Source organism: Dasypus novemcinctus, chromosome 10 (genome assembly GCF_030445035.2).
Source record: "Dasypus novemcinctus isolate mDasNov1 chromosome 10, mDasNov1.1.hap2, whole genome shotgun sequence".
NCBI classification, from domain to species: Eukaryota; Metazoa; Chordata; class Mammalia; order Cingulata; family Dasypodidae; genus Dasypus; species Dasypus novemcinctus.
The window spans coordinates 77,484,147-77,508,880 of NC_080682.1; the positions used below are offsets into that span (position 1 = coordinate 77,484,147).

Sequence of the window (24,734 nt, forward strand, 5' to 3'; positions counted from 1 at the left end):
GAAAAATTGTGAGGCGGTACTTATCTGAGAAAAACAGTAAGACTGGATAAATAATGCAGGTTCCTTTTCCATATAAACAAAATTGCTTGGGAAAATAGTTCTGTGTTTGATAGGTGTGCAAATAGGTAGTTGGTAAAGAATCGCTTAATATGCAAGACAGTGGGTAGTCATACTTTTATAATGATATCTCAAACAATCTGTGCAGTGATTCATGGGAACAATTGGATTCTCATATTCTCCTGGAGTTTGTGATACTTTATCAGCAAATGCAAGCGAGACGTTTAGAGCACATAGCTATAAAGAAGGAAAGTGATGGTAGCAGTAAGGAGGAAGAAATAGAAGATAGCAGCACTTTAGTTATTCTCAAACCATACTGGTGCATCTGAAAATTTTGGCAAATTTAGTTTGTGGTTAAAAACCTCTCTTTAGCTTCCACAGATTTACATAATTTACAAAAATGCAGGTCCTTATGTATGAGACTTTTCTATTTCTTTCCTGCAGAAGTTAGCATATATATAATATATGGTAGTCATTTTAAGAGGCTATCTAAATTATTCTGCATTCCCTGAAATGAACTCTGGATAGGTGGGATGTTAAATACCTACTGCTTAAGCTCTTTATCTCCTTTTCCTTCAAGTATAAATCAGACCTCAAAACTTACTTTTATAGTGAAGATATCCAGTTATCCCTAATGCTTCTGGTATGATTTCTTCAGTTAAAGCTGGAAAGTAGAATTGGTGTCTCATATTTCGTTGGTCCCAGAAATGAATAGGCAGTGATATACTTATTTTATTTCACAGTTGTCTCTGTAAGAATATAGGTTAATGTTGATCTAACCAGGAAAAGCATGTATAGTTAAAAACTAACAAACATTTGCTAGAATATTGATTGTAAAAAACAAAACAAACAGCACAATGAACCTCTTACTTCCTCATCAATTTTGCTATCTAAATGCCTAGAAAAAGAGCTAAATGGATTGGTTAGAGTGTTATCTGCTCTTGGTTTTCCTCTTTTTAATAGATGTTAACCAGTAGATAAATATTCCCAACTTTGGAAGTAGAAAGGAAGGTAAAGAGTAAAGATAGAAAATCATTTGACTAGGCTCTGATTAAATGAGTATCTTAAATATCTAATTGGAATATTCAAAATTCCATTCTATAAGAAAGGTATAAATCAGTAAGGGGTAATTCAGATGATAATTGAAGAGAGTTAATAATTTATTTTTTAAACAAATCAATTTTATTGATACATATTAATAAGGCATACAATTCATCCAAAGTATACAATCAGTGGTATTCAGTATAATCACCTATCTGTGCATTCATCACTTCAGTCATTAGTAGAGCATTTTCATTATTTCAGTAATAATAATAAACAAAAAAACAAAACAAGATAATTCTTCACCACTCAATCTTTCTGTGTTTCCCCTGCTGTACGTAGCTGCTATTTCTGGCTATTCTTATATACTTATTTTTATTTTTTAAAAATTTAAACACTTTTATTGAGATATATTCATATACCATATGATGTATCCAAAATGTATAATCAATGGATTTTAGTATAACCACAATGTTGTGCTTTTATTACCATAAAATATTTTAGAACAATTTCATTACTCCACAAAGAAAAATGGCATACCCCTTAGCAGCCACCTTTTAATCCCACTCTCCTTCCCCAGACATACATAGCCACTAATCTAATTTCATCTTTATAAATTGATTTATATTTACATCTTATATAAAAGCAATCATACAATAATATGTAGTACTTTGTATCTGGTTTCTTTCACTTAGCAATGTTTTCTTTTTTTGTCTGATATTAACATATTCTAGTATTAACATACATTAGTTTGATTAAAAAAACGGTCATATATGCAATTTTAATTTATTTAATTTAGATTTATTGTCAGGAACCTTTAGTAGCTTCTGCTTTGGAAGTAGACCATCTGAGCTCAAATTCTGCTTTCCGTATTTACTAGGTCTTTCTGTATTTACTAGTTATGACCTTAGGCAACTTATTTTTTAAAAAATATTTTTGTCTTGATTTCCTTATCGGTAAAACAGGGATACTGACATTTTCTAAACTCCTAGAGTTGTTTTGAGAACTAAATGAGATACTACATGTATTAGTTCTTAGCACAGTGAAGGTACTTTATAAGAATTTAGTAAATTACTGTTTGTGTGCTTTTAACCATCTCTCCAATCCTCTCTCCAACATCCATCCATCCATCCGTACATACGTATATACATACATCACTTTAGTGTTTCTAATAGCATGAATTAGTGATAATTATTTTGCTTTTTTCCATAGAATATGCAGAACTTATAAAAACATGAAATAAATTTAACTGGTCAGTGTGTGTGGGAAGGGAGGTGCCCCCTGAAAATCAAGTTATGTATATAGAAATTTTATTTTAAATCCTCTTTTATGGTTACTTTTTTCTGGGTAAGTATGATACCTGAAATTTATTTCTGCCCATTCATTTAATAATGTTTAAATAATTGGCAAATATTTAGTGAGTGTTTACTTTGTGCAAAACATTGTACTAGGTGCTATGGGGAATATAAAAGAAGCAAAAGATTTTTGTTCTTTCCCTAGAAAAGTTTGTAATCTGGATTGTATTATATATAAAAAGATGAATATATAATGTAGTATCCATAAGTGTTGAACATTAGAAGTGATTAGGCAGGGGTAGATTATAGTAATCTGGAATAGTCCCAGTTGGCTTCCTAAAGATCAGAAAGGAAAGTGAGGAAAGTAGGGAAAGACATGCAGAGCAAATGCTGGGAAACAGCAATAAATGAAGTCTGGGTGTATCATCTAATTAGAGCAGAAGGTTAAAGTATAGACTCCCAGAAGATAAGTTTAGAAAGATCAGTTGAATATAGATTATGAGGGCTTTCAGTGCCAGAGTCAGGAATTTGAACTTTATTCCGTCATCAGGGAAGAGCCATTGATGATTCTTTATTAGGAGAGTGGCCTGATGCGGGAGTGGTGGTAAGAATCATTCAGAAGGGGAGATACTGAAATTAGGGAGACTAGTTTAGAGTCTGTTGTAAGAGTTCTAGGTATGAGACATTAAAAAGCCTCAGTACTAAGGTTATAATTATGGTAAGGAGGGAATGAGAAACATTATGAAAAAAAGGTTGGTAGGACTTAACAACAGGCTGGCAATGAGCAACAAGGATGAAAAACAGGAGATGGATATATTGTTCATGTTTTGAGCCTGTGTGATTGGGAAAATGATGCTCCTTTGGGTGTAGATGAATGAAGGAGAGTGTTGAGGAAAATAACGATGAATCTTATTTTTAGTTTGTTGAATATGACATAGCAAAGTACATCTTGATATAAACGTCTACTGGTCATGTGAGGACAGTTGGATGTCAGGGAGATGAGTGAGAATTCAGGGTTGGGTGTGTAGATATAATAATCATATCATTTAGATGTTAATTAATGAGACAACTGAAAAAAAGAATAGGAAAAGAATAATATTTAGGTTGGCAGTATTAACATGTGAGTGGTGTTTTCTGTGATTATCTATTTACCTTATATAAAAAGTAAGCTATCTGCTCATTCCATCCTCTTTCTCTGCCTTTCCTTCCCACTTTCTTTCCAATATTATTTGTCGTCCTTCATGTTTCACACACTGGGGATCCAGTAATGAACAAGATAGACATGGTTGGTCACTGTCTTCAGGGAACATATAGGATAAGCTTATTTTTCATCAAACCAAATCTTTTAATGTTTTCTATTTTTCTTCCATTTACTATAAGCTTATGATAATATCTATGCAAGCATTTCTCTGACAAATTTTGCCTTTTCTTCCTTGTTGATAATAATAATTATTATTATATTGTAAGGAATATTCTGGAGGAGTGTAATTTCAGGAGTGGATTAAATTGCCCATCTCTGAAGTCAAAAAAAAAACAAACAAACCAAAAACTGATTGCATCCTCTTTTCAAGGGGTTTCTGTTTTGTTAAGTTTTAAGCAAGGTCCCCTGAAAAGAAAGTTTATTATATTACTTGCAAGTTGGCAAGGTCAAGGAAAAAGATGCTTTTCTAAGAAATTCTCACATCCTAATACTTGGATTTTATACTTTACATCGTAATGATGTGAAATTGATATCAAATCATATTAAAATTTGCAATTATTGATTGGACTTCTCTTTTCTCCTGTTTCTCCTACCCTTATTCTACTTCTAGTCACAAAGTCCATGCAATGATTTTACCATTTCCTCTACCCTACCCTAATAAAACAGAAATGGATTAGGAATGGCATGCAGGATTGCCTAACTCAGATTTATAAAGGATTAAAGCATCATTCTGAGGGATGATATATCAGATTGTAAATGTCTGAATTTGTATGCTGAGATTCAAGCTCAGGGAATTCTATGCTGTTGATGGTTCTTAATTCATTCCACTTCACCATGGTGCAGTGTACCCCCTCCCCCTTACCTCTATTACCCACCTGGTCCACTTTTGTGTTAGAGGATTATACAGGATAGAATTTAGAACAGAGGTATCATGTAAAAGTGAAATACCAGGCATTAGTTGTAAGTACAGCGTACTTTTCTGATAAAAAGGAGGATATCATTGGTTAAAGAAGAAAACCCCATGTTAGGAGTATTTTGAGGACAGGAAAGATAGTTTTGGAAAGAATGATGTAAATCTGAATTTTAAATTATGTGTTAGATATAAAATCACATTTCTATTTGGAACTTTTAAAAACTGTTTTTTTCAGCAGCATCTATATTAATAGTATTCATTTCATTTGTATCTTGGGAATATGCAGAGTATGGGAGGATCATGTCCAGTTTTCAGTGCTTTAGTATTAACCCAGCTTTCGGTTTCTGAGATCATTTTGATAGTGGGTCAGTCTGGCCACCAAATTTGACAAAAAAAATTCTAGATGCTGAGTGTCTCAGTAATAGTTGTGGACATGTACCCTATCCTTGCTTATTTTCCTCAACTTGGAGAGAAATACTAAATCAATTTTGTGAAGTGCATTTCAACCTCAAAAATACCAGGCCACTTTAGAAGAAAAAAATAAAGCATAATGTTTTTAAGGAAAAATTAAGACAAAAGCTTTTTGAGGATAGATCCTATGAGTACTTTTCCACCTTCAGAAAGGTTTCTAGCCTAGAAAGAAATCTCTGAAAGTATGGTTTTGGTTTCTATAATGGACATGCTGTTTGACATACCCTTAATGTTATTGGTTCAAATGGCACTAATATAATTTGTAGGTCTTGTACTATGTCTGGAAAATTGTAGTGCCCTTACTGGTATTTGTATTCACTTTTATGAATTGGTCTTTCTTGTTGTTTTTCATTTTTATTTAATGTAAGACTAATAAATCTTATTGTTAAATAACATAAAGATTGCATCATTGCATTCAGTATTAAATGCATTTCTTTTTGGGGAGAAGCCAGAGAGATGTGTTTACTCAGTAGAGAGATTTAGATTTGATTTTTTGTTTTCTTCATGGTAATTATGTTTGCACTTTGCTGATCACTAGTTGTGCATTATTACAATGGAAGGTGACAATTTGATTGTCTTCAATTGGAGAAACAAGTAATTTTATATTCACTAAGCTGTCAGGTAACACTAACTCACAGTACTAAGAGCTTTTGGCAATGTGGCTTGGCACCTATATTTAACTGCTTTGATGCTTGTGTAACCTCTGCTGAATCAGAAATACTTTGCCTCCTGAAAATGGTTTTCAGAATTGTACAATGAGGTTTTCATTAAGTAGACAAACTAAAAATGAACTTCAAAGCCATGGTTGTTTCTCCTCTCCCTACTCCTTCTTTCCCATCCATCTCCTCCTTTTTCTCTTTCTTCCTCTTTCTCCCCTTCTTGGATAGTTACCTGAAATTTATACCTTATTTCATTATATAAAAGAAAGGAATTGAGGAATTGCTTTGTTTAGCTAAAGGAGAACCCCGGAGATTGGTTTATCTACATAATTTTGTTCAGTATTACCATGTGTCAGCTTTCATATTTTGAAACATTTCACTAGTATGAATTTTCAGTTTCTTCTTTTTTTTCTGGTAATGTTAAACAAAGAGTGAAAATAGAGATAAGAATTGAAAAGTATACAGTGACAGCTTCCTTCCCTCTTTCTCTGAGAAGTCATTGTTCTGGTTTATGGTTTTTATTAATAATAGGATAAGATATCCTATAATTGGGTTTCCATTTTAGTGGGTTGGTTTCAAGCTGACAGAAACAAGTCTTTTATTCACTTTGAAAATGATGGTTCTCATTTAATGTGGAGAGGAGATTCAAAGTAAACACACGCAAATAAATTCATTTTACAATTATTTTAAACAGCTTTCTTTCACTCAAGCCACATAGGAGGCTTTCAGTTGTGCTATGAAGTCATTGTGCTTGATTAAAATGCTCTAAGTTAGTGTATATTTATAGCTGTCATTGTTTGGTTATGCTTTTATTGTTAAGTGGCTGCTTTTATTTATATACTTTGGGCCTGGTTTTCCAAAACAAAAATCCCAACAAATTACTGGTAGATAAACTGTGAGAAAACTCAATATTATTTATAGCAAGCACAAAGTATAGATAGAAGTTAAATGAAGTCAATTTGTTTTGATCCTAGGAAGAAACTCAATTGCCTGCCTCTTCCAGTAGCTACTAACCAATTAGACAGAAGTAGTTACTGATGTAACCCTATCAGGAGAAACAATTCAGAAGTCCAAGCATTCCAAGACATATGAGCTCCAGTCCAAAGAACAGTCTTAAGCTATGTAAAGTGACAGCAATATTGTTAGCTAAATATAAACTCCAGATACAAACTCTGATGACTTGAGTAGAATCTGTCCCTGGTAGAACCTGTTTTATGAGAACCTCAGAGGGTCTTTTGGAAGCAAGTATTTAGGGAAAATCTTGGTGTGAAAATTGGAAACTTTCAATAAAATCAAAATTCATTAATTTAAGACCCTTCTTAGACATACTTCAAGAGCTTCAAGTGTATTTCATTAGGCACATTTGTTGTGATTTTGACATCTAACTCATATCAGTGAGTTTTCTTCTAACAGGTATTGTCTGTATGTGTTCTAAAAGAGCCATTACAATCTCTAGAAGATAAGTTACCTTCTTTTTTACTGAATTTTCTCAATTGCTTGTTAAACAAATATGAAAGACAGAAAAATCTGGCAAATCCTGGGGAAGTTTGGAACTGGAGTCGGGAAGAGGAGGTAGGGTTGCTGGATAAAGCAATACAAGCAATCAATAACAACCTCATCCTTTACCTGAATGAAACAGGGAGTTTTAAAAATAATTTATTTCTTTTAGTTCTGGAATCAGGGTCTTCCCCAACCCTGGATCCTGAAACGTGGGAATTAGAGGTACAGGAAGGTTTTTAAATCATTCTTTGCTCTAGGCTGCGACTAGCATCCTTTGTAGGGGTTCCTGGGTATTGTGCATTTTGGCAGCTGAACATACCTCTTACTCATGCTCTTTAAAAATGAGAGGCACTGTGTTACATTTTTGGAAAATTAGTTGTTTATTTCTCAGTATCAATTGCAGCATTAAATTAACAGTGAATTATCTGACTAAAATAAGTCAACCTTAGTTTCTGGGGCTAAGTCGCAAAAATAAATGTGAATGCGGGCCTGGGCTTTTAATTTTTTTTTTAAAAAGAAAACAGCTATTTTAATGTTGTTTTATGTTAAAAAAAAAACCAACAAAACGAACAAAACAAGGCTTCTTTTGAATAAAAGTAACACTTAAAATTTGAATACCATTTTGATAACCTTAAAAATAATAAAAATATTTTTAAAGATCAGACTAAAAATATTGTTCCATTAAATTCAGTGGCTCATTTGGATAGATATATAATTCCCAAATGATAGCTTTGAAAGATGGATTCTTTCCAAGCAATAGTAAAAAAAAAATAATAATTTTGAATGGCTATACCTTACGAGAAAGCTATTTAAAAATAATCCTAACTTTTAAAAATATACAGATAACTTTCTAAAAATAACAACATCAAATTAGAAAAGTTCTAGAAATTAGAAAATTAAAAAGTTCTAGAAAATAAGATTTTCTGAGATAGAGGACTTAATATGTAGATATTCAGCATCCTCACCATTTTATAAAGTTTTGACCAAGTAATTTTTAATTTCTTGTTAAAGACAAAATAAAATTTCGATTTAAGTTTGTGATGGCCTAAACATTCATATTTTGTACTGGAGTTTTGGAGTACAATAATTATCACCTTTCTAAAGACACCCCTACTGACTTCTGAGAGAATATCATCAATTACTAGAGGTTTTATCTTCAGCAATGTCATTCTCAGAAGTCTTAAGCCCTAAAGTTCTTCCCAGTGGTTTGGTATCCTGGGAATTCACTTGATCTGTTGGATAGAGACATTTCAGACTCAGGGAATGCATGGTGAGAATTTAGTTTTATGTGTCACAAAGATATGTAATTCTCTTTGGAGGTTTTACTTGATAATAGCTATGCCCCAGAAAACTATCTTGTTTAACCAATGTGATAAGTTGACAATGTAGTTTTTCTCTCTGATTATAATGTACTCTGTGTAGTCAATACACTGGTACCATGTGAGTGTAATTTCCTCTTTTATTTTATCTCCAATGCACTGTATTATAAATAAACAGTTAAAAAAAACACCAAACAAATCTGTTGCATCTCCTTTTAAGATTGTACCACTGTAGACACTTGTTCTAGTAAAGTAGAATTGGGCACATTTGATTGCATTTAAATTTTTCATGCTTCAGCAGTTTGGCCGGGAGCACAGTAAAGAAAAATCCCATGAGCGAGGATAGTTTAGAATAATAGAACTTGATTTTGTGTATTATAGCGGCAACATTTGCGCTGCTTTAGTTAGGGTTGTGTCAGCATTTCCATTATAAACTCCTGTTTTCAGGGGGTATAACTAGGGAGATTTTTTAAAAATACAAATTAAAAAAACAATTCATTTGAATGATTTTTAAGTTATAGTGCAAAAATAAAACAAAGTAAAGTCACATTGAAATTGACCATTTTCACATGGATTTTGATTCTTCCATTTGCTTATTTGTTGTATATGGCAATGGCTAAAGTAAGGTACTATTCTAATACACTGGGGGTGAAAATTCTTGTGATGGAAAATTACTGAACTGGCATAAAAAATAAACCTAAGCTTTCCACAAGACATTTTAAAACATTTAAAATAAGTGTATAGTTGATTTATGACTTTGTAAAGGAGAGTGGCTATGGTGCAGTGGTTATAGTATAGGCATTGCCAAAAGTCACATGTCTACAGCTTCTAAAATACAATTTAGTTGGTTTAGTAAAGTGTTCCAAAAAGGAAAACTAAAGTAAACAAAATGAATGCATGTGTAATCAGTCAATCTAAGGATTTTTAATAAAGTGTGCAAAAAATAATGAGCAAATCTAATCCAATAACCAATAAATCGATGCCTTATTTTAATAGAGTATGCATTAAAAGTACTTTGCTCACATTTTCCTTTTATAAAAACAACAAAATGACTACCACTATCAATAACAAAATCAACAATAAAAAATAAACCTTAAGCCCAACAATTTTATTAAAAGGAAATCCCCTCAGTAGAGCAGTACCTTGCTAAAGGAACAAAAATAACCTTTTCCTCTGCTAACAATGTATTTGAGAACTATATTAAAGTAAACGTAGGAACTTATGATATGAAAAAAGTTGCCTTCTTGGAACAAAAAGGGAGGAATTTTAAAGCTGAGTATGCCTAAAGGGACAAATTTTAAAGTTGAGTATTCCTTCTTCAGTAAACTAGTGTTCCTGTCCTACTTTCCCTATCTCCTGATTCCCTAATGTTGTTATGACTGTTGGATGAACAGTCAGATTTAACATTGATTTTTTTTGGACAGCCTCTTTCATTTGCAACCTTGATACACAGTTGTATTTGTTGATGCAAAACAAAAGACAAATCGTGTGATATTATAAGTAAGTAGTTTCCCTGAATGGTCACTGGAGGAATCACCAGAAGGCTGTTGATGAAGTAGAGGTGAAGCCTTGCCTCACTAATTGTATTCAGCGTGTAATTTCTAAACTTCCCTCTGAATTTTGATTTTCAATTAACACTCCCCATTTGAAGATAATTTTCTATTTAATGTAATTGCAGGAAATAATTTATTGGCTGATTAAGACTGAGGGCCCAGCCGTCCTTAAGAAAACAGTCTAACAAACCAACCTTTAAACTAAACTCCTAGCTTTGGACAGACTTAGTCTATTTTTACAGCTGCACTGTTAGGTTTTATTAAGATGGTGTGCTATTGTTCATTGGTGCAGTGTATAGTTGAAATTATTCTTAATAGACTGTTTCCATTTTGGGTTTTGTGTCACGATGGATTTATATCAAAGAAACAATCACAAATATTGCCATTGGAAGGAACCAATTCACTTTATAATAAGAGGATGTCTATTGGGGAGCTAAAGTCACTGAGTTTTGGATGTATTTAAGTGTTTTGAAAAGTAGCAGTAAACTTATTCTTTTGTTTTTAATGTGAATGATTACATTATTGGGACTGTAGCTAGATGAACTATGAAAGCATTTTTGTTCTTTATGGCAAGCTCTTGATAAACTTGAAGAAGAGTTATTTTGTAGTTATTTCCCTATTCCTACTATAGTATCTATAAGGCCAAGGAAGTAAGCTTTAGAGTGATTCTTCTATACTAAGAAATATTCTTTGGTATTATTTTCCACAAATGTGTATACACATATCCATTTATTAGTATTAGTATTGATAGAAATTGGTCATGATTATATTTATCTGATTATCTGAAAGAGTATTCTTTTCAATATTTAATTTTTTCCTTCTCAAAGAAAATTTAGGCATTTTTTGCACTTCCTTTTCCTCATTTTATTTTCTAGTATCAAGTCTAATAGATGACATTTTTATTATTTGTAGAATGATTATTATAAATAGGTATCAGCATTTTAATATGTTTCAAAGCACTTCAAAAGCCTGTAATACTTTTATTTAGAACTGTGCATAATTAGATTAGCTGATCTTATATTAATTTTTTTTTCACTGTAGGATACTAAATCTGAGCCCCCTCATTAATTGTGAGAAATTTAGCATTAGCTGTTAAATCCTATGTGAAACATGGGCTGCTACATAAAAACTACTGTTTAAATTGGAATTAACTTAATTATTTTTCTTTGCACTTGATATTTCCTTCACTGCAATATTCATGAAAGCATGTGACAGATTTGTAAATTTAACTGTTAATCTCAGATTTCTAGACCCTTTAATCAGTATTTATTTGTCTGTAGAAACAGTACTAGCAAGTTAATGATTTGCTAATTTGAAAAATGCTCGTGTGGTTTCCTATGTTAACTGATTTGTGCATTTTTAAAAAATGGTATGAAATCAATTAATGTTAAAGAGCAATTAAGGTGGAGATTTTATTCCTTTCATTACACAGCAGTTTTATAGCTGCTAAAACTTTTAGGAAAAATACTCAACTGCCTCTTCTTTTAAGTTATAAACTTCTTTTAGTAGTTTTTATTTCTAACCATTTTACTAAGAAAATCACCTTGAAAAAGTGATATTCTAAAATTTTTGTCATTTGTTTAGTAGTAATGATTTTATGATTATATATGAAAGTGCAGAATGGAGAACTTGTTGGGCTGAATGTAGTTGTGTTTATTTGTGGTTATATAAATAAATTTTCAGTAATTGTTTTTGGAGGTTTTAAAATATGTATAGTAGATATTTTGCTATTTCATTATTGATACTTGAACCTTGTATGTACTTTCTAATATAAAATAGAGGTACGATTATTTCAAATACTCAATCCAAATGGTACAAATTGCCCCGAGAATATTCTAACATTATCAGTCACTCAATCTGTATGTCACTTAAACTTTTATAGCAGTTGACATGTCTTAAAAGTCTCTAGAAAATGATCAGTTGACTCCAAACAGTGTTAGGCCTAGCACTCATAATACAATGTGTAAACTAAGAGTCAGGACTAGATTTGCTTTGAATTCCATTATGGGTCATTTACTGTCCTGATTATATTTTCCTACTTAAATTCCTTCAAAATTCAATAGAATTTTGTCCTTAAAAAAACATAAGGGAAATTTGAAATCTGTACTTTGAAATCATTCTCCAAACTGATTCATTTGCCAGCCATGTATTCACTTTTTTTCATTGCCAATTGTCTTCCTAATTACTTTCAAGAAGTTTGAAATTTTAGGATCTAGTTGGAAGAATTGGAAGGAAACACACATGCACACATTATATACATTATCAAAACTATTCCATGAAAATTTAATTTGTGGATTGATAATAGAAAGTATGCAGTAATTACTGGTAAGAGGTTTGCTGAGTATAAAGTAAAGAGGGAAAAGCAGGATAGTTCTTTTTTCAGTGGTTTGGAAAGGGTCATAAACACCTCTAAAGTTAGAGAATTTTCCTTTATTCCTACATTAGTCAAATCTAAGGGATGGTTTATTATTTTGTCATTGACAACCCATTTTAATCCATGCTATTTTCTTTTTTCTGCAGAAGAATGTCTTCTAAGCAAGCCACCTCTCCATTTGCCTGTGCAACTGATGGAGAGGAAACGATGACACAGGATTTGACCTCAAGGGAAAAGGAAGAGGGCAGTGATCAACATGTGGCCTCTCATCTGCCTCTGCACCCCATAATGCACAACAAACCTCATTCTGAGGAGCTACCAACACTTGTCACTACCATTCAACAAGATGCCGATTGGGACGGTGTTCTGTCGTCTCAGCAAAGAATGGTGAGCTTTTAAAAGCTGGCACTATCTTTAAGTTGTGTCATTTAGCATGATTTCATTACAAATAGATGTTTAAACTCAAAATGCAAAGTAGTAGGGTTATTTCGTTTCAGGTCACGAAACCACAGCATATTCATATTATTAATGTACTGGTACCTGTGAAAAATTGGAGGATGGTTTATAATTTAGTGTAGGCCATAATTAGTTAAACTTGCCAAAATCTCTGAACTCAAGGCAATTAACTTGGTAGAATCACAAAATGAGTATAATCAAATATACACATTGCTGTGTAGTAAAACAGAAAAATCATATTAAGCAGACATAGCTGTGGGAATGACATCATCTGGTAAATCCATCTTCAGTGAGAAAACACAGATATTTATCATTTTTAACAGCCATGTTGAATTTATAATAAAGCTTTTCTCACTTATGCGTCTACATATTAATTTCAAAAAGACATGCAAAACTTCTAAGTATCATTCAATCAGGCTGTAGGAGTTTGCCCTAAAGGTAGAAACAACATTAAATACATGCAGTGTATTAGTGAGCTTTCCCATGTTAAATTCCATCTCTAACTATCAACAAAGAAAACAGAGTGACTTTAGTAATATATTCTAATATTCTATATTAAGGATCTAGAACTGACCAAAATCTTAATATGTTTTATTGGATTAGAAATTTTAAGCCTGGCATTGCATTTCTTAACTTTCTGTTAAGTTAATGAAAAATAATTTAAGTGGGCAATAAGGAAAGCTTTATTTCTTAATTAAAAAATGAGGTAATATTTAAAATTTTCATTCTAATAGCATATATATACATTTTACTTATATACTTCATATCTCAGAATCAATTCAAAGACTTGATTCGATAATTTATGGAGGCAGACATTTTTCTTTTTCAGATTGTGTTGCAGACATGACTGGTGCTCTGGAGCAGTAGATGAGAAGTAGAGAATTGGAAGATAAATAATACTGTTCTAGAATTCATTTTAGGTTTTAATAGGGGTCAACATTGTACAATTAGATCCACCAGAAGAATTCTTTTCTTTGTATAGGAAGAAGGTATAATAAAAGGTGAATATTCTTCTGTTTTTCTCACTGAACTTATGTTCATTTTGTACCTTCAAGGTAGCATGGGTAAAATAGATATACAGTCATTGCCACTTACTTATTGACATGAGTTATGTTTCATTTGCATTTCAACAAATACTTATTGAGCACTTTCTTTGTGCCAACCATTCGGCTGGATTCTGGTTATACAGTGATGAAGAAAACAGACATGATTCATGCCCTCATATAGCTTGCAGTCTAGGACAGGAAACATAATAAATATATAATTAAAATGGTGGTAAGTGCTATAAACAAAAAGAACAGAATGCTGTGTGAGAACATTTTATGCAAACCTAATTTAAAATGGATGGCTAGGGAATGCCCTCTCTGAGTCAAGAATGGTAGAAGCTAGCCTAGCCAGGCAAAGAGTGGGAAAAAGAGGAAACAGCATTTAAAGAAAATTTTTTTGTTTTGTTTTTAAATGTACTTTTTATTTTTTAAAAAAGATATATAGATTACACAAAATGTTATGCAAAAAATATAAGGGATTCCCAGATGCCCCACTCCACACACCTCCCATCCTTCCCTACATTAACAACTTCTTTCACTAGTGTGGTACATTAATTGCAATTGATGAACATATTTGGAGCTTTACCACTAAGCATGGATTATACTTTACATTGTGGTTTACACTCTCTCCTACTCAATTATGTAGGTTATGGCAGGATATATAATGGTCTGTATTTGCCTTTGCAATGTCATTTAGGAAAATTCCAAGTCCTGAAAATGCCCCTATATTACAGCCTTCAGTACCTCCAGTGGCCACTGTCTACACATCAATGATACAATTTCTTCCATTGCTAGAATCACAATAAGTCTATAGTAGAATACCAGTAAGTCCACTCCAGTCCATATTTTATTCCCCAATCCTGAGGATTCTAGGATGGTGATGACCACTACACCTCTGAGAGAGGTCCTCAATTTCATACGGCTGATGGATGGGACTCTTTTGCTTGCAGCTATAGACTTTCTTGGTTCCTTGGTATGTTAGTTGTCCATCTTCACGTCCTTGTTAGTTGTCCTGGGTGAGTCCAAGGAACTGGAGAGTAGATATTGCAACTCCACTGAGGTTCAGCACCCAGTCTGGCACATGGACAACCCAAAGATTAAAGTCTCTTGGACATATACCTACCAACTCTAGCACTAACTCTAGGTTCAAATAGAAGGGACAGAAGAGACATGTGTAGAGAAGTCACAACTGAGTCCAACTCTGTCACACTTGGGAACTCAAACTCCAAAGTAGGGCCCACTGGCAAGGCCCCAAACTCTGGAGCTATCTTTCAAGACTGCAGAACTTGGGTATCTTCAGAGCCCTCAGGAATCCCACTATTTGGGGTAGTATCTACTTTGGCAGTCTATGAGATCCTGCTGGGATGATCTCCTGACTCACTTCAAAGTCTCTTTGCCATATAAACTCATTTGTCTTTACCTTTTCCCCCTTTTATTCAAGGTCTTTTTCCCATTGCATTGCTAGTTGGTAATTGGTAGTAATCCCTTGGTACCAGGGAGGCTTATCCCCAAGAGTCATGTCCCACACTGAGGGGAAGGTAATGCATTCATGTGCTGAATTTGGCTTACAGAAAGGCCACATTTGACCAACATGGAGGCTCTGAGGAGGTAATGCTTAGGTACCCTACAGCACTAGGCTTTGTTGCAATTTCAAGAGCAAAGGCACATAAGCATAGTTGTCAATTTCGAGGGCCCATCAATGGACTATCCTTCATTATCATTTCCCCTGCACTTGGGGATTATTGCTGTTCCATTAGAGAATGTGGCAGAGCTCCCCAGAATGGAAATTCAGGATTTTTTCACTTATTGTGTGCATCTCCACCCACTGTGACAATGCCCCATGAACATTTGAACATATTTATATACCTTATATGTATGCCAGGTGAACTTCCTCCCATGTGTCCCCCATCACTGACACCCTGCACCAATGATCTTCACCTACCACAGTTATAACCCTTCTGTGATCCAAAACTTATTAAAAAATGAAGCCAAGAATATTGCCAAATACAACTAATAGGAAAATGAAATAAAAGTAATAGGTGTAAACATAAGAAATAAATTACATAATAATTTAGAAAAACTAAAACTAAACTAAAATTTAAAAATTGGGATATTAAAAAATAATGAAAAATATTTTAAAATTTTTTTGACATTTTGCCTTTCATCACTGTAATATCTGTTGTCCTCTATGTACAGTGACATAGGAAACAGTATTTTGAAGTCTTTTAAGTGGAGAAATATAACTGAGTTTAAGGAAATGAAGGATGGTCTTTGTTGCTGAGTGTAATAAATGAGGAGAGAATGTAGCATCAGATATGGCTAGAGAGATAGTTAGGGGCTGGATCAAACAGGACCTTGTAGATAACATGGAGTTTCTATTTTATTCAAAGTGCAATGGAAAGCCATTGAAGGTTTAAGAACATTTTAATAGATAATTCTGGCTGTGGTGTAGTGAATGGATGAGTGGCAAAATGCAGGAAGACCTATTGGGAGGCTATTTTAGAAGTTCAGGTGAGAGGATAATTGCTTGGATAAATGTGGAGGCAGAGGGGATAGAGGATATTTTGGCTTTGCTGCCAAATGTAATCATAGACAAATAAAAATAAAAAGTATGGATATTATGGGTAGAGGCAGAAATAATACAATTAAATTTTTATATCTAAAAAAATAAATACTTTTTTAACTTTTTCAGGAACACTTTACTTAACTTTTCTTAGTAAACATTTGTTTGTATCTTGGCAAGTGCCAAGTTGCTTTGGTGAGTTATTCACAAAATTATATGATCTAAAATTGTCAGAGAAATAGATATTTAATAATATGCTCACCAAATTTTTATTAAGTAGGATTTATGGTGGTATAAAATGGTTTAAAGTATGTTTGTTTTTTATTACTGTAAAAGAAATCATACTGACTAGAAATATTTTCAAACTTTCACTCCATTTTGATATGAAACATTGCTTTCCACTGTAGACTTTTTGTATTCTGAATGTCTGGAAGCCAAAATATTTTGTTTTAACTCCCATTCTATAGTATTTCCCAGCTGTGTACTTATATGGTGTAATAAAAGGATTTAACAAATGGGAAATAACAGCTGCATTTGGAAATTCCCTTTGTGCTCCCTTTTGATTCAATATATTCAATAATGTGTAACAACTGTAACATCAGACCTGTAATGACTTATCCTGCAAGTATCATATCACCAACCAATTATTCTCTATAAGAAAGAAAAACAATAGAAGAATTTTAGGTTTCCAGGCAGTACGGTAAACCAATATATAGTATTTGTATATATATTTGGTGTATGTGTGTTGGCACGGAGGGCTGTGACTAAAGAAAAATTTCAAATAAACATCTACCTCATTCTACTTTAAAATAAATATGAAATCCAAAGGATTGTAACAAAGTAAAGTGAAACTTGTAGTTCTCTTCAATGTATCATATTATTCACTGTAGTTGAACCCCATAAAATAGATATGGAGAAATAAAATTTTGAAGAAAATCTGAAAAACAAAGACAAAACAAAAAAAATTCTGTCAGCACCTATTTAGTTTTCACTGTAATTCGCTCTCTGTGATATCTCTCACTCATAGACAGTTAGAAACAGGCACTAGAAGTTTCTTATCTCCTAGGTTCAGGAAGGGTTTTACTTTGAAATATCAAGACCACAGAGGAGCTTTTCTGCAAAAGAGGTTATAGACAAAGCAAAGAAGTCCTTCTAATCCCTACTTCCTGATTAGGAAAAAAAAGCTATGTTAAAATTCTGATTAATTATTTTGAAGTGGCACTCCAACTAAAGGTGAGACCACAGTTTCAAACAAGGAAAAGAATTCATTATGGCACAGGCAAAGGAGGAGAATTAAAATTTTAGTTCATAAGAATTCAAGGACCAATTTGAGATAAAAATTTAAACTCTGATTTTACTTACAATTATTTACATTAGGGTCCCAAAAATGCTCAATTTTACATTAGTATGCTGCGTTAATTGGTGAGATAAATTTGAAGATTGAAAAGTTAGTGTAAATAAGAACTTACTGTTCTTGTTCTATAGATACGTCACTACTGTTTTCATAATGGCACCAGTGTCCAGCACCTTTTTTTGCAAAGGAGTATTGAGACTATGCACTGAAATGTGTTTTTGTTCCCATCAGGAATGTCTTATTAGGAATAAGTTTATATAATATTTTTCATGGAAAAAATGTGCACTGTAGAATTCTTCTGAAAGTTTATATGCAAGGAGGAATATTTTTATGGTAATGTTTGGTAAGCTGTAAATGATGGTGTGTATAATGATTATGTATTAAAGATTACAACTATAGAAAGGTCATGTGAGCCTGACTATATATTGTTAGTGAACTTATCTGCAAATGATAAAGTTTCACAATGCGAATTATATATAGTACTTGTTGCATCAAATGGATAATTTGAGACGTATGTGTAATTTTGAGCTTTTTTGTTTTAGAGAATAAGTTTAGGGATTTGACCATTAAAAGTAATTTGAGTATATAGTGCCTACTATATTTCAGGCTCGGGAACCATGGTGTGAATTGGACAGACAAGATCCTTGTTATCATAGAACTTAGATTCTAATAGCATGACAGACAAAGTCTGAAGCAATTTCAGGCAGTGATAAGAGCTGTGAAGAAAATTAAATATGAAAATGTGATAGAGAATGACTGGGAGGGGCTACTTTAAACAGACTAAGGAAGGTCTTTTTTGAAGAGGTGACATTTGAGCTGAGTTTTGAATGATGAGAAGAAACCAACTAATAAATATTTAGGAAATCAAGAATGATAGTAAGTCCAAAAGGTTTTTGGTTGTGTTTTCGAGGAACAGAAAACAAACTAGGGTCACTGGAGTGAAATGGGTGAAAGTGTGGTATGAGATGAAGAAGGCTGATGGCAGATACAGTGGGATTGTGTAGACTGCATAAGGTATTTGGACAATATTTCATGTTCAAGGAGAAGCTGTTTGGAGATTTTAAGCAACTAAGTAACATTGTTTGATTTATGTTTTTAAAAGATCACATTGGCTGCTGTGTGTAGAATGGATGTGGGAAATAACATTGGAAACAGGGAACCCAATGAAGAAATCATTGAGGTAGTGTAGATGAAAGTTTGATACGTAGAAGAGTAAACCATTATGGGAGATTATTCAATGAGGAATTCTCAGAGATTCTGAAGAAGATCAGATTCACTTAGAGGGACAGGATAATATTTTAAGTGATGTACATATGGGCAGGACCTAGTCAAGAATGAATAAGAAATGAGTTTGGTGAGACCAGGGTGAGGTGTATATGTAAGATTGAGGATAAGGGGATGTGGGATGGTAGGGAGACAGGTTCCTTGACAGAGCAGAGAATGGCCTCAGGCAGAAAGACAGAAGTTTTTGTTGTTGTTTTTTGTCTAAAAGGGAACTATTTGTAGGTGATTTCTGGGATAAGCCTTGGGGATTTGAGCAAGGTACTGACAGCATCTCCTATAAGATCTAATACATGGCAATAAGATTGGAAGTGGGATTACACACACACATACACACACACACGTATTTGGGTATTGGGGCGGCAAATGGGATTATATGCATCTGGATTTTTAACTTCAAGTCTAATAAGTATAAATAACCATATTGAATGAACACTCAGCCCCAGACTATCTGAATTTCTTATTTTAGAGACCTACTTAAACTTCCCAGGTTGAGTTTTACCTTCTAGAAAAGTTTAAAAATAATTTTTCCATTACAAATAAAATGTGCCAATAATGCCTTAATGTTGTAATTGAAAGAAAATAATAATAGTTGTCTTAAGGTATTTAACAACTGTCAGGAACAATAATTTGTAGCTTGAGAATAAATTCTCATCTCTGTTTCTTGCCTTCAATTCAATAAAATTGCTGATCTCAACTCTGGAGTGTTTTATGTAGTCCACTTGGAGTCACAGTAATTCTGGAGTGGACTTTGTGACATTTCTGGAACTGGAGCTGTTGTCAATATATGATAACATAGTCCAGGAATTTTGAGTGATGATTTAATCCTTCTCACCCATGCTTTTTATTGTGACAGACTTTCAGAAGAATTCTAATTGTCTTACCTTTTAAAAGAATTTAAAAACTTGAATTGTTGCCAGTTTTTTTGTAATATTTAGTCATTTAAGATTGTAAGTAGCACCCAAATGAAGTTTATTCCCTCACTTTTATTGGTATTGTACATTAGAAAGTGCAATGGAACTTAGTAGTTTACCTGGTCTTAAGTAGTTTTTTGTTTTGTTTTGTTTTTTGAGGTACTGGGGCCGGGGATTGAACCCGGGACCTTGCATAGTTGCTTTTACTTTTGTTTGCTTGTTGTTTTTTTGTTTATTTTTAGGAGGCACAGAGAACCGAACTCAGGACCTCCCATGTGAGAAGTAGGCTCACAATCTCTTGAGCCACATCTGCTCCCCTAAGTAGTTTAAAGTCTTTAATATCTAAGCCAAAATTAAAGGCATCTTTTATAGTATCTGAATGATCCATGCAACACTGGAAAAACCCATAAACAAATTTTGGGCTTGCTGAGAAATTTATTTACTATTCTCATCTTATGATTTTGGATATTCATTCAATTAAGTGAAGTTCAAACCTACATTTGTGGTAACAAGTTAGGATGCAGATGGCCATCATTGCCCCTGAGTCACCCAGCCACATTCTCTAGGAAGCCCATTTCCTGTAAGTCTGAAATGATATTGGCACATGGCATTGTCTCTTTTTAAACCTCTCTCAAATTTAATGCAGGAATTTATGTGCCATTTGAGCAAAAATAACAACAAAACATTTTATTGCATAGAATCTGGACAAACACTTGGTGTGGATAGTGAAATAGACAACCAATGCTGTCTGTTGTTGGCTCATTGATCACCTTTATATTTTTACATACCCTGGTTGTGTGCACTTTTCATTCCTGTTATTGAGATAAACGTGTGAATTTTAAAAACAATATTCCCCAAATCTGGGTTGTTTAAATTAAACAAAAGGAATGTTGGCATACTACTTGGAAATATCTTCGTGTTATGGATACATGATATTTTATAGTTATTTTTTTAATATAATATATCCTTCTAAAGCTACTTTTTTGGAAAATTTTTTTTTTACCAAGAATATTACCAAAGTCTTTATCAAAAGTAGAAAAGTAATATACGGTGGAATAGATGGCTTTTTCCCCCCATGGGCAAGAAGGAATCAGGTATGCTTGCTGATTAACACACTCCAGTCATTAACATGTGATTATGTGGGCTGCATATTGAGCACTTGCCAAAATATAAAAATCCAATACACTTTTTGCATTTCTTTGTATTTTGACAGTTCAAGAAAAATTAGACCCTAGTATCTTTTTTTCAGTGTAATAAAATTGTGTATACAGAATATCTTCAAGGAGATGGGATATGTCATGTTTATTTTTATTTTAATCTTTCAGGCTGTATGAGATCCAGTGACTTAGGTTTGCAGAGTGCTGACTGTAACATGAATCTCTTAATGAACTCTATCACTGACATTCACTTACAATTTGCAGCATTCCTTCATGTTCATAAGGATTATCTTTTCTGGGATTCAGCCAATATCCCTCTAATATGCTTCAGTTTTGTGTAATATTTTTATGTCTCATAACTATTTTGTTTTCATTCCTTTTTTACCCATGTGTTGCTAGTATACACCTTATAGTAATGTCCAGGCTGTTCCTGTACTTTTACTTTTCCTGTCTGCTATCTAGATGCAAAGATTCCCGCATGCCCAAAGTCTAGCTTGGTCTCTATAGCATATGCTGACACTTATGAAAAGTCACTTTTTGATATTTATTTTAAATAAGACTTGATTACTGAATAAAAGTCTGGTATGATGTGATCTAGCATGAACTGTTTGATCAAGCAGACCCAATACACTCAGCTTTTATTTTTTTCGAAAGATTCAAATGACATTTGAATATAGAAGTTTCTTTTCTTTTTTTCCCCCTTTTTTCTTTTTTTTTAAATAGACCTCTTGTCAAAATTGGTCCATGTTCAATTTGTCCTGATCTCAGGACACCAATCATTTTCTAATTAAAATAGAATTCCACAGGTATGTTTCAGTCCATAGATGGCTCTGATCAATATACATTTTCTCTGTACAGAATTCCTTCTTGCCTGGCTCCTGAGTATATAAATATAATGAAATAGGATAACTGGAATAATGAAATCTGTACATTTTTGTAATGCTTCTAAGCAACATGTTGGAGAAAGTAATGTGTATTTTATATAGCACATGACTAATTTGAACGTTTTGTTTTTAGAAGGTGATATGAACCTGAAGGTCCTCCTAGATCAGTATAAGATGGTCATGGCTGTGATAGGCAGCATATTGCTTTGAGAGGGAGAAGCTGGGATTGTATTGGTACCTGCTGAGATCTCTCTTCTTTTTTTTTAGAGAGGGTTGCTTTCCACAAAGACGTCTTTAACATAATGAATGCTATATGCACCGTTCATTTGGAGACAAGATTGAAAGGCCCTCTCTGATTATTGAGTCAAACCAATAGCATCAAGCAGGAAAGACCCTACTCTGTATCGTCCACTAATACATCTAATCTTTCTTGAAGGCCTCTAATAAATGTGTCTCTATTACCTTGATATGCAAATTATCCCACTGTGTGATTGTCCTCAGCAATAAAAAAGTTTTCCTTGCTTTTTAAGAGAAATGTCACCTTTTAAAAGAACAACTTCAAGCTATTATTCCTTTTGTTAATATAGCTTTCAATGTGAAGACATATTTATTCTTTATAATATTAACCTTTTAAATATTATTTTGATATTACTGCATTCCTTTGGCCCCTACACATTATTTTTCTAGGAGATGCAAATTGAGTTCAATAATATATCTCTGTGTAAACCACATTCTCAAATCCAAAGTATAAATTACAAACCTTTGCTAATAAAATTTTACAATCAGGTAGAAATTAGAAATGAATATGTATTTCATTTATCTTCTTTATATGTCATTAGCATCCTAGAAAATGGGAAACCTTATTTAATAAAATGATTGGAAATTATTTTATAAACTTTTGTTTCTTTATAATTTAATACCTGTTCATTTCCAATGCCAGTGTGTATTAAAGTACCTTGAGTTCAATATTCTCAAGTTAGTTAAACTTCTGGGAGGATATGTGCTGCTATTCAAATATAGACAGATTACAGTGGTATTATAGAGGAGTCATTTACCTAAAAAACAGGAAGAGGATTTAGGACATTTATGTGACCATTATTTTTATTCAGGAGGTTTTTAGTCAGTTCCAATGGTAAGTTAATAGTTTTGTGCCTAACCACTGAGTTAGCCAGAATTAATCTAGTGTAACCCATGAACAGGTTGAGAAAATTTTTGTTCTTAAATTCAGAGCTAATATTTGGTCTTCAGTTATATTAATTTATGTTGTACCTGGTAAATTTCTACTAAAGACACCGCTCTCATTTTGTTCTTACACTGAAGTATTTTATATGTGAATTTGACTAGTTTATTTTGCTTTCTGAAATTGACAGTAAGTTTAGAGTTTGGCTTTCCTTTTGCCTACTGTTCTCTTATATTCAACAGGAATAATGCTCTTAGAATGAATCTGTGTTTTAGGGCATTTGAAAGTTAGAGAGAAAATAAAAATAAAAATTCACACCTTTTGTTTTTCCTTAGATAGAAAGCAAGGGCTTAATGATTGTAACTAAACTGTCAATCTAAGGCTATGTGTTGCCTTCAGGTGGGAGAATGTACGGCTTCCAGACACTGCGGGCACCTGATTGAAGAATTAGGCATGTTGCTTTCTTCTTTGGTGACATTTTTTGGCTTAGTTTCCACTTTCCTGGAAATACAAACACAGATAGATAGATGGAGAGATTATTTGTAAGCAACATAACCTCTGAGGTGTCCTTTTCAGTCTCTTTGTACTTGTTCTGTCTGTAGGAATTAAGTCAGAGAACTAGAGATACTATTTGTAATTTTCTGGATTTAAAAAAAGTTTGATGTTAAGACCATCATATGTATTTGATACATTAGAGGGAAATTTGAAGACTCTTTCAATAAACTCCTCAAAATTGGGAACCATTCTGGGCAAGATCCCAGTGAAGAGAGGAGGTTGTGAGTTCACAGAGTGACCTTGAGGACTCAATGTTTATGACATATAGAGCAATCTGCTCTCTGGTCTCTCTTCTCTAGGCAAACTTGACTGTGGAAGGACTTCACTGTTAATAGAGCAGCATCCAAGATGGAACAAATGGATTTGACAAAACTTGATTGAGCTCTGGTAGTTTTTAATCTTAAAATTTTTGAGGTGAGTTATGATACTGAAAAGCATACCCTGAGCTATTTCTTTTTATGTGACCATAGCCTCATCACTCTTTTATAGACATCCAAGTGTTCAGTGATGATCATATTGATTTTTTTTCTAGAGGCTTAATTACCACCTTTTTTCTTAGTAGATCCCAACTAATGTAGTTTTTTCCTACAAGTTTTATGTATTATTTTCTTTTTTTACTGAAGCTATTCTGATACCCTTGAATGATTAGAGTTGTCCACCTTTCCACCCCCATGCTTCTGTTTTGAGGAACTATGGACAGATTTCCCAGAAGCTGGGTTAAAAGACGCTTCAACAGATTGCTTTGAATCATGCTAAAAACACTCCCTTCCCTGCCAATTCTGAGCTAGCATCTTACAACAGGGTCCTGGTACCTTGATTCTCCTATTTTCAAGGCTATTTCTCTGTCTTGAATAAGGGTAAGGTTTTTTACTTTACCTCCTCTTCTTGAGATTCTTATTTCATATTTATGAAGCTTGCTCACTATCTCGAAGTGCACTTTATTATTCCTTATTTTGATAAT

At 33.2% G+C, this 24,734-nt stretch overlaps 1 protein-coding gene across 42 annotated transcripts in view; it reads left to right on the forward strand.

The window, feature by feature from the left end:
- Window positions 1-24,734, forward strand: part of SOX6 (SRY-box transcription factor 6) — a 701,188-nt gene that overhangs the window by 299,468 nt on the left and 376,986 nt on the right. For 35 of the 42 annotated variants that reach the window (XM_071218188.1, XM_071218191.1, XM_071218180.1 and 32 more), the window contains one exon: window positions 12,530-12,770. In XM_071218188.1, coding sequence (XP_071074289.1) covers window positions 12,534-12,770 — 237 coding nt within the window. In that variant the 5' untranslated portion in view covers window positions 12,530-12,533. Of the gene's footprint in view, window positions 1-12,529; window positions 12,771-24,072; window positions 24,188-24,734 lie in introns of all 42 variants that reach the window. The other 7 variants (XM_071218196.1, XM_071218201.1, XM_071218198.1 and 4 more) reach the window with 1 other exon arrangement.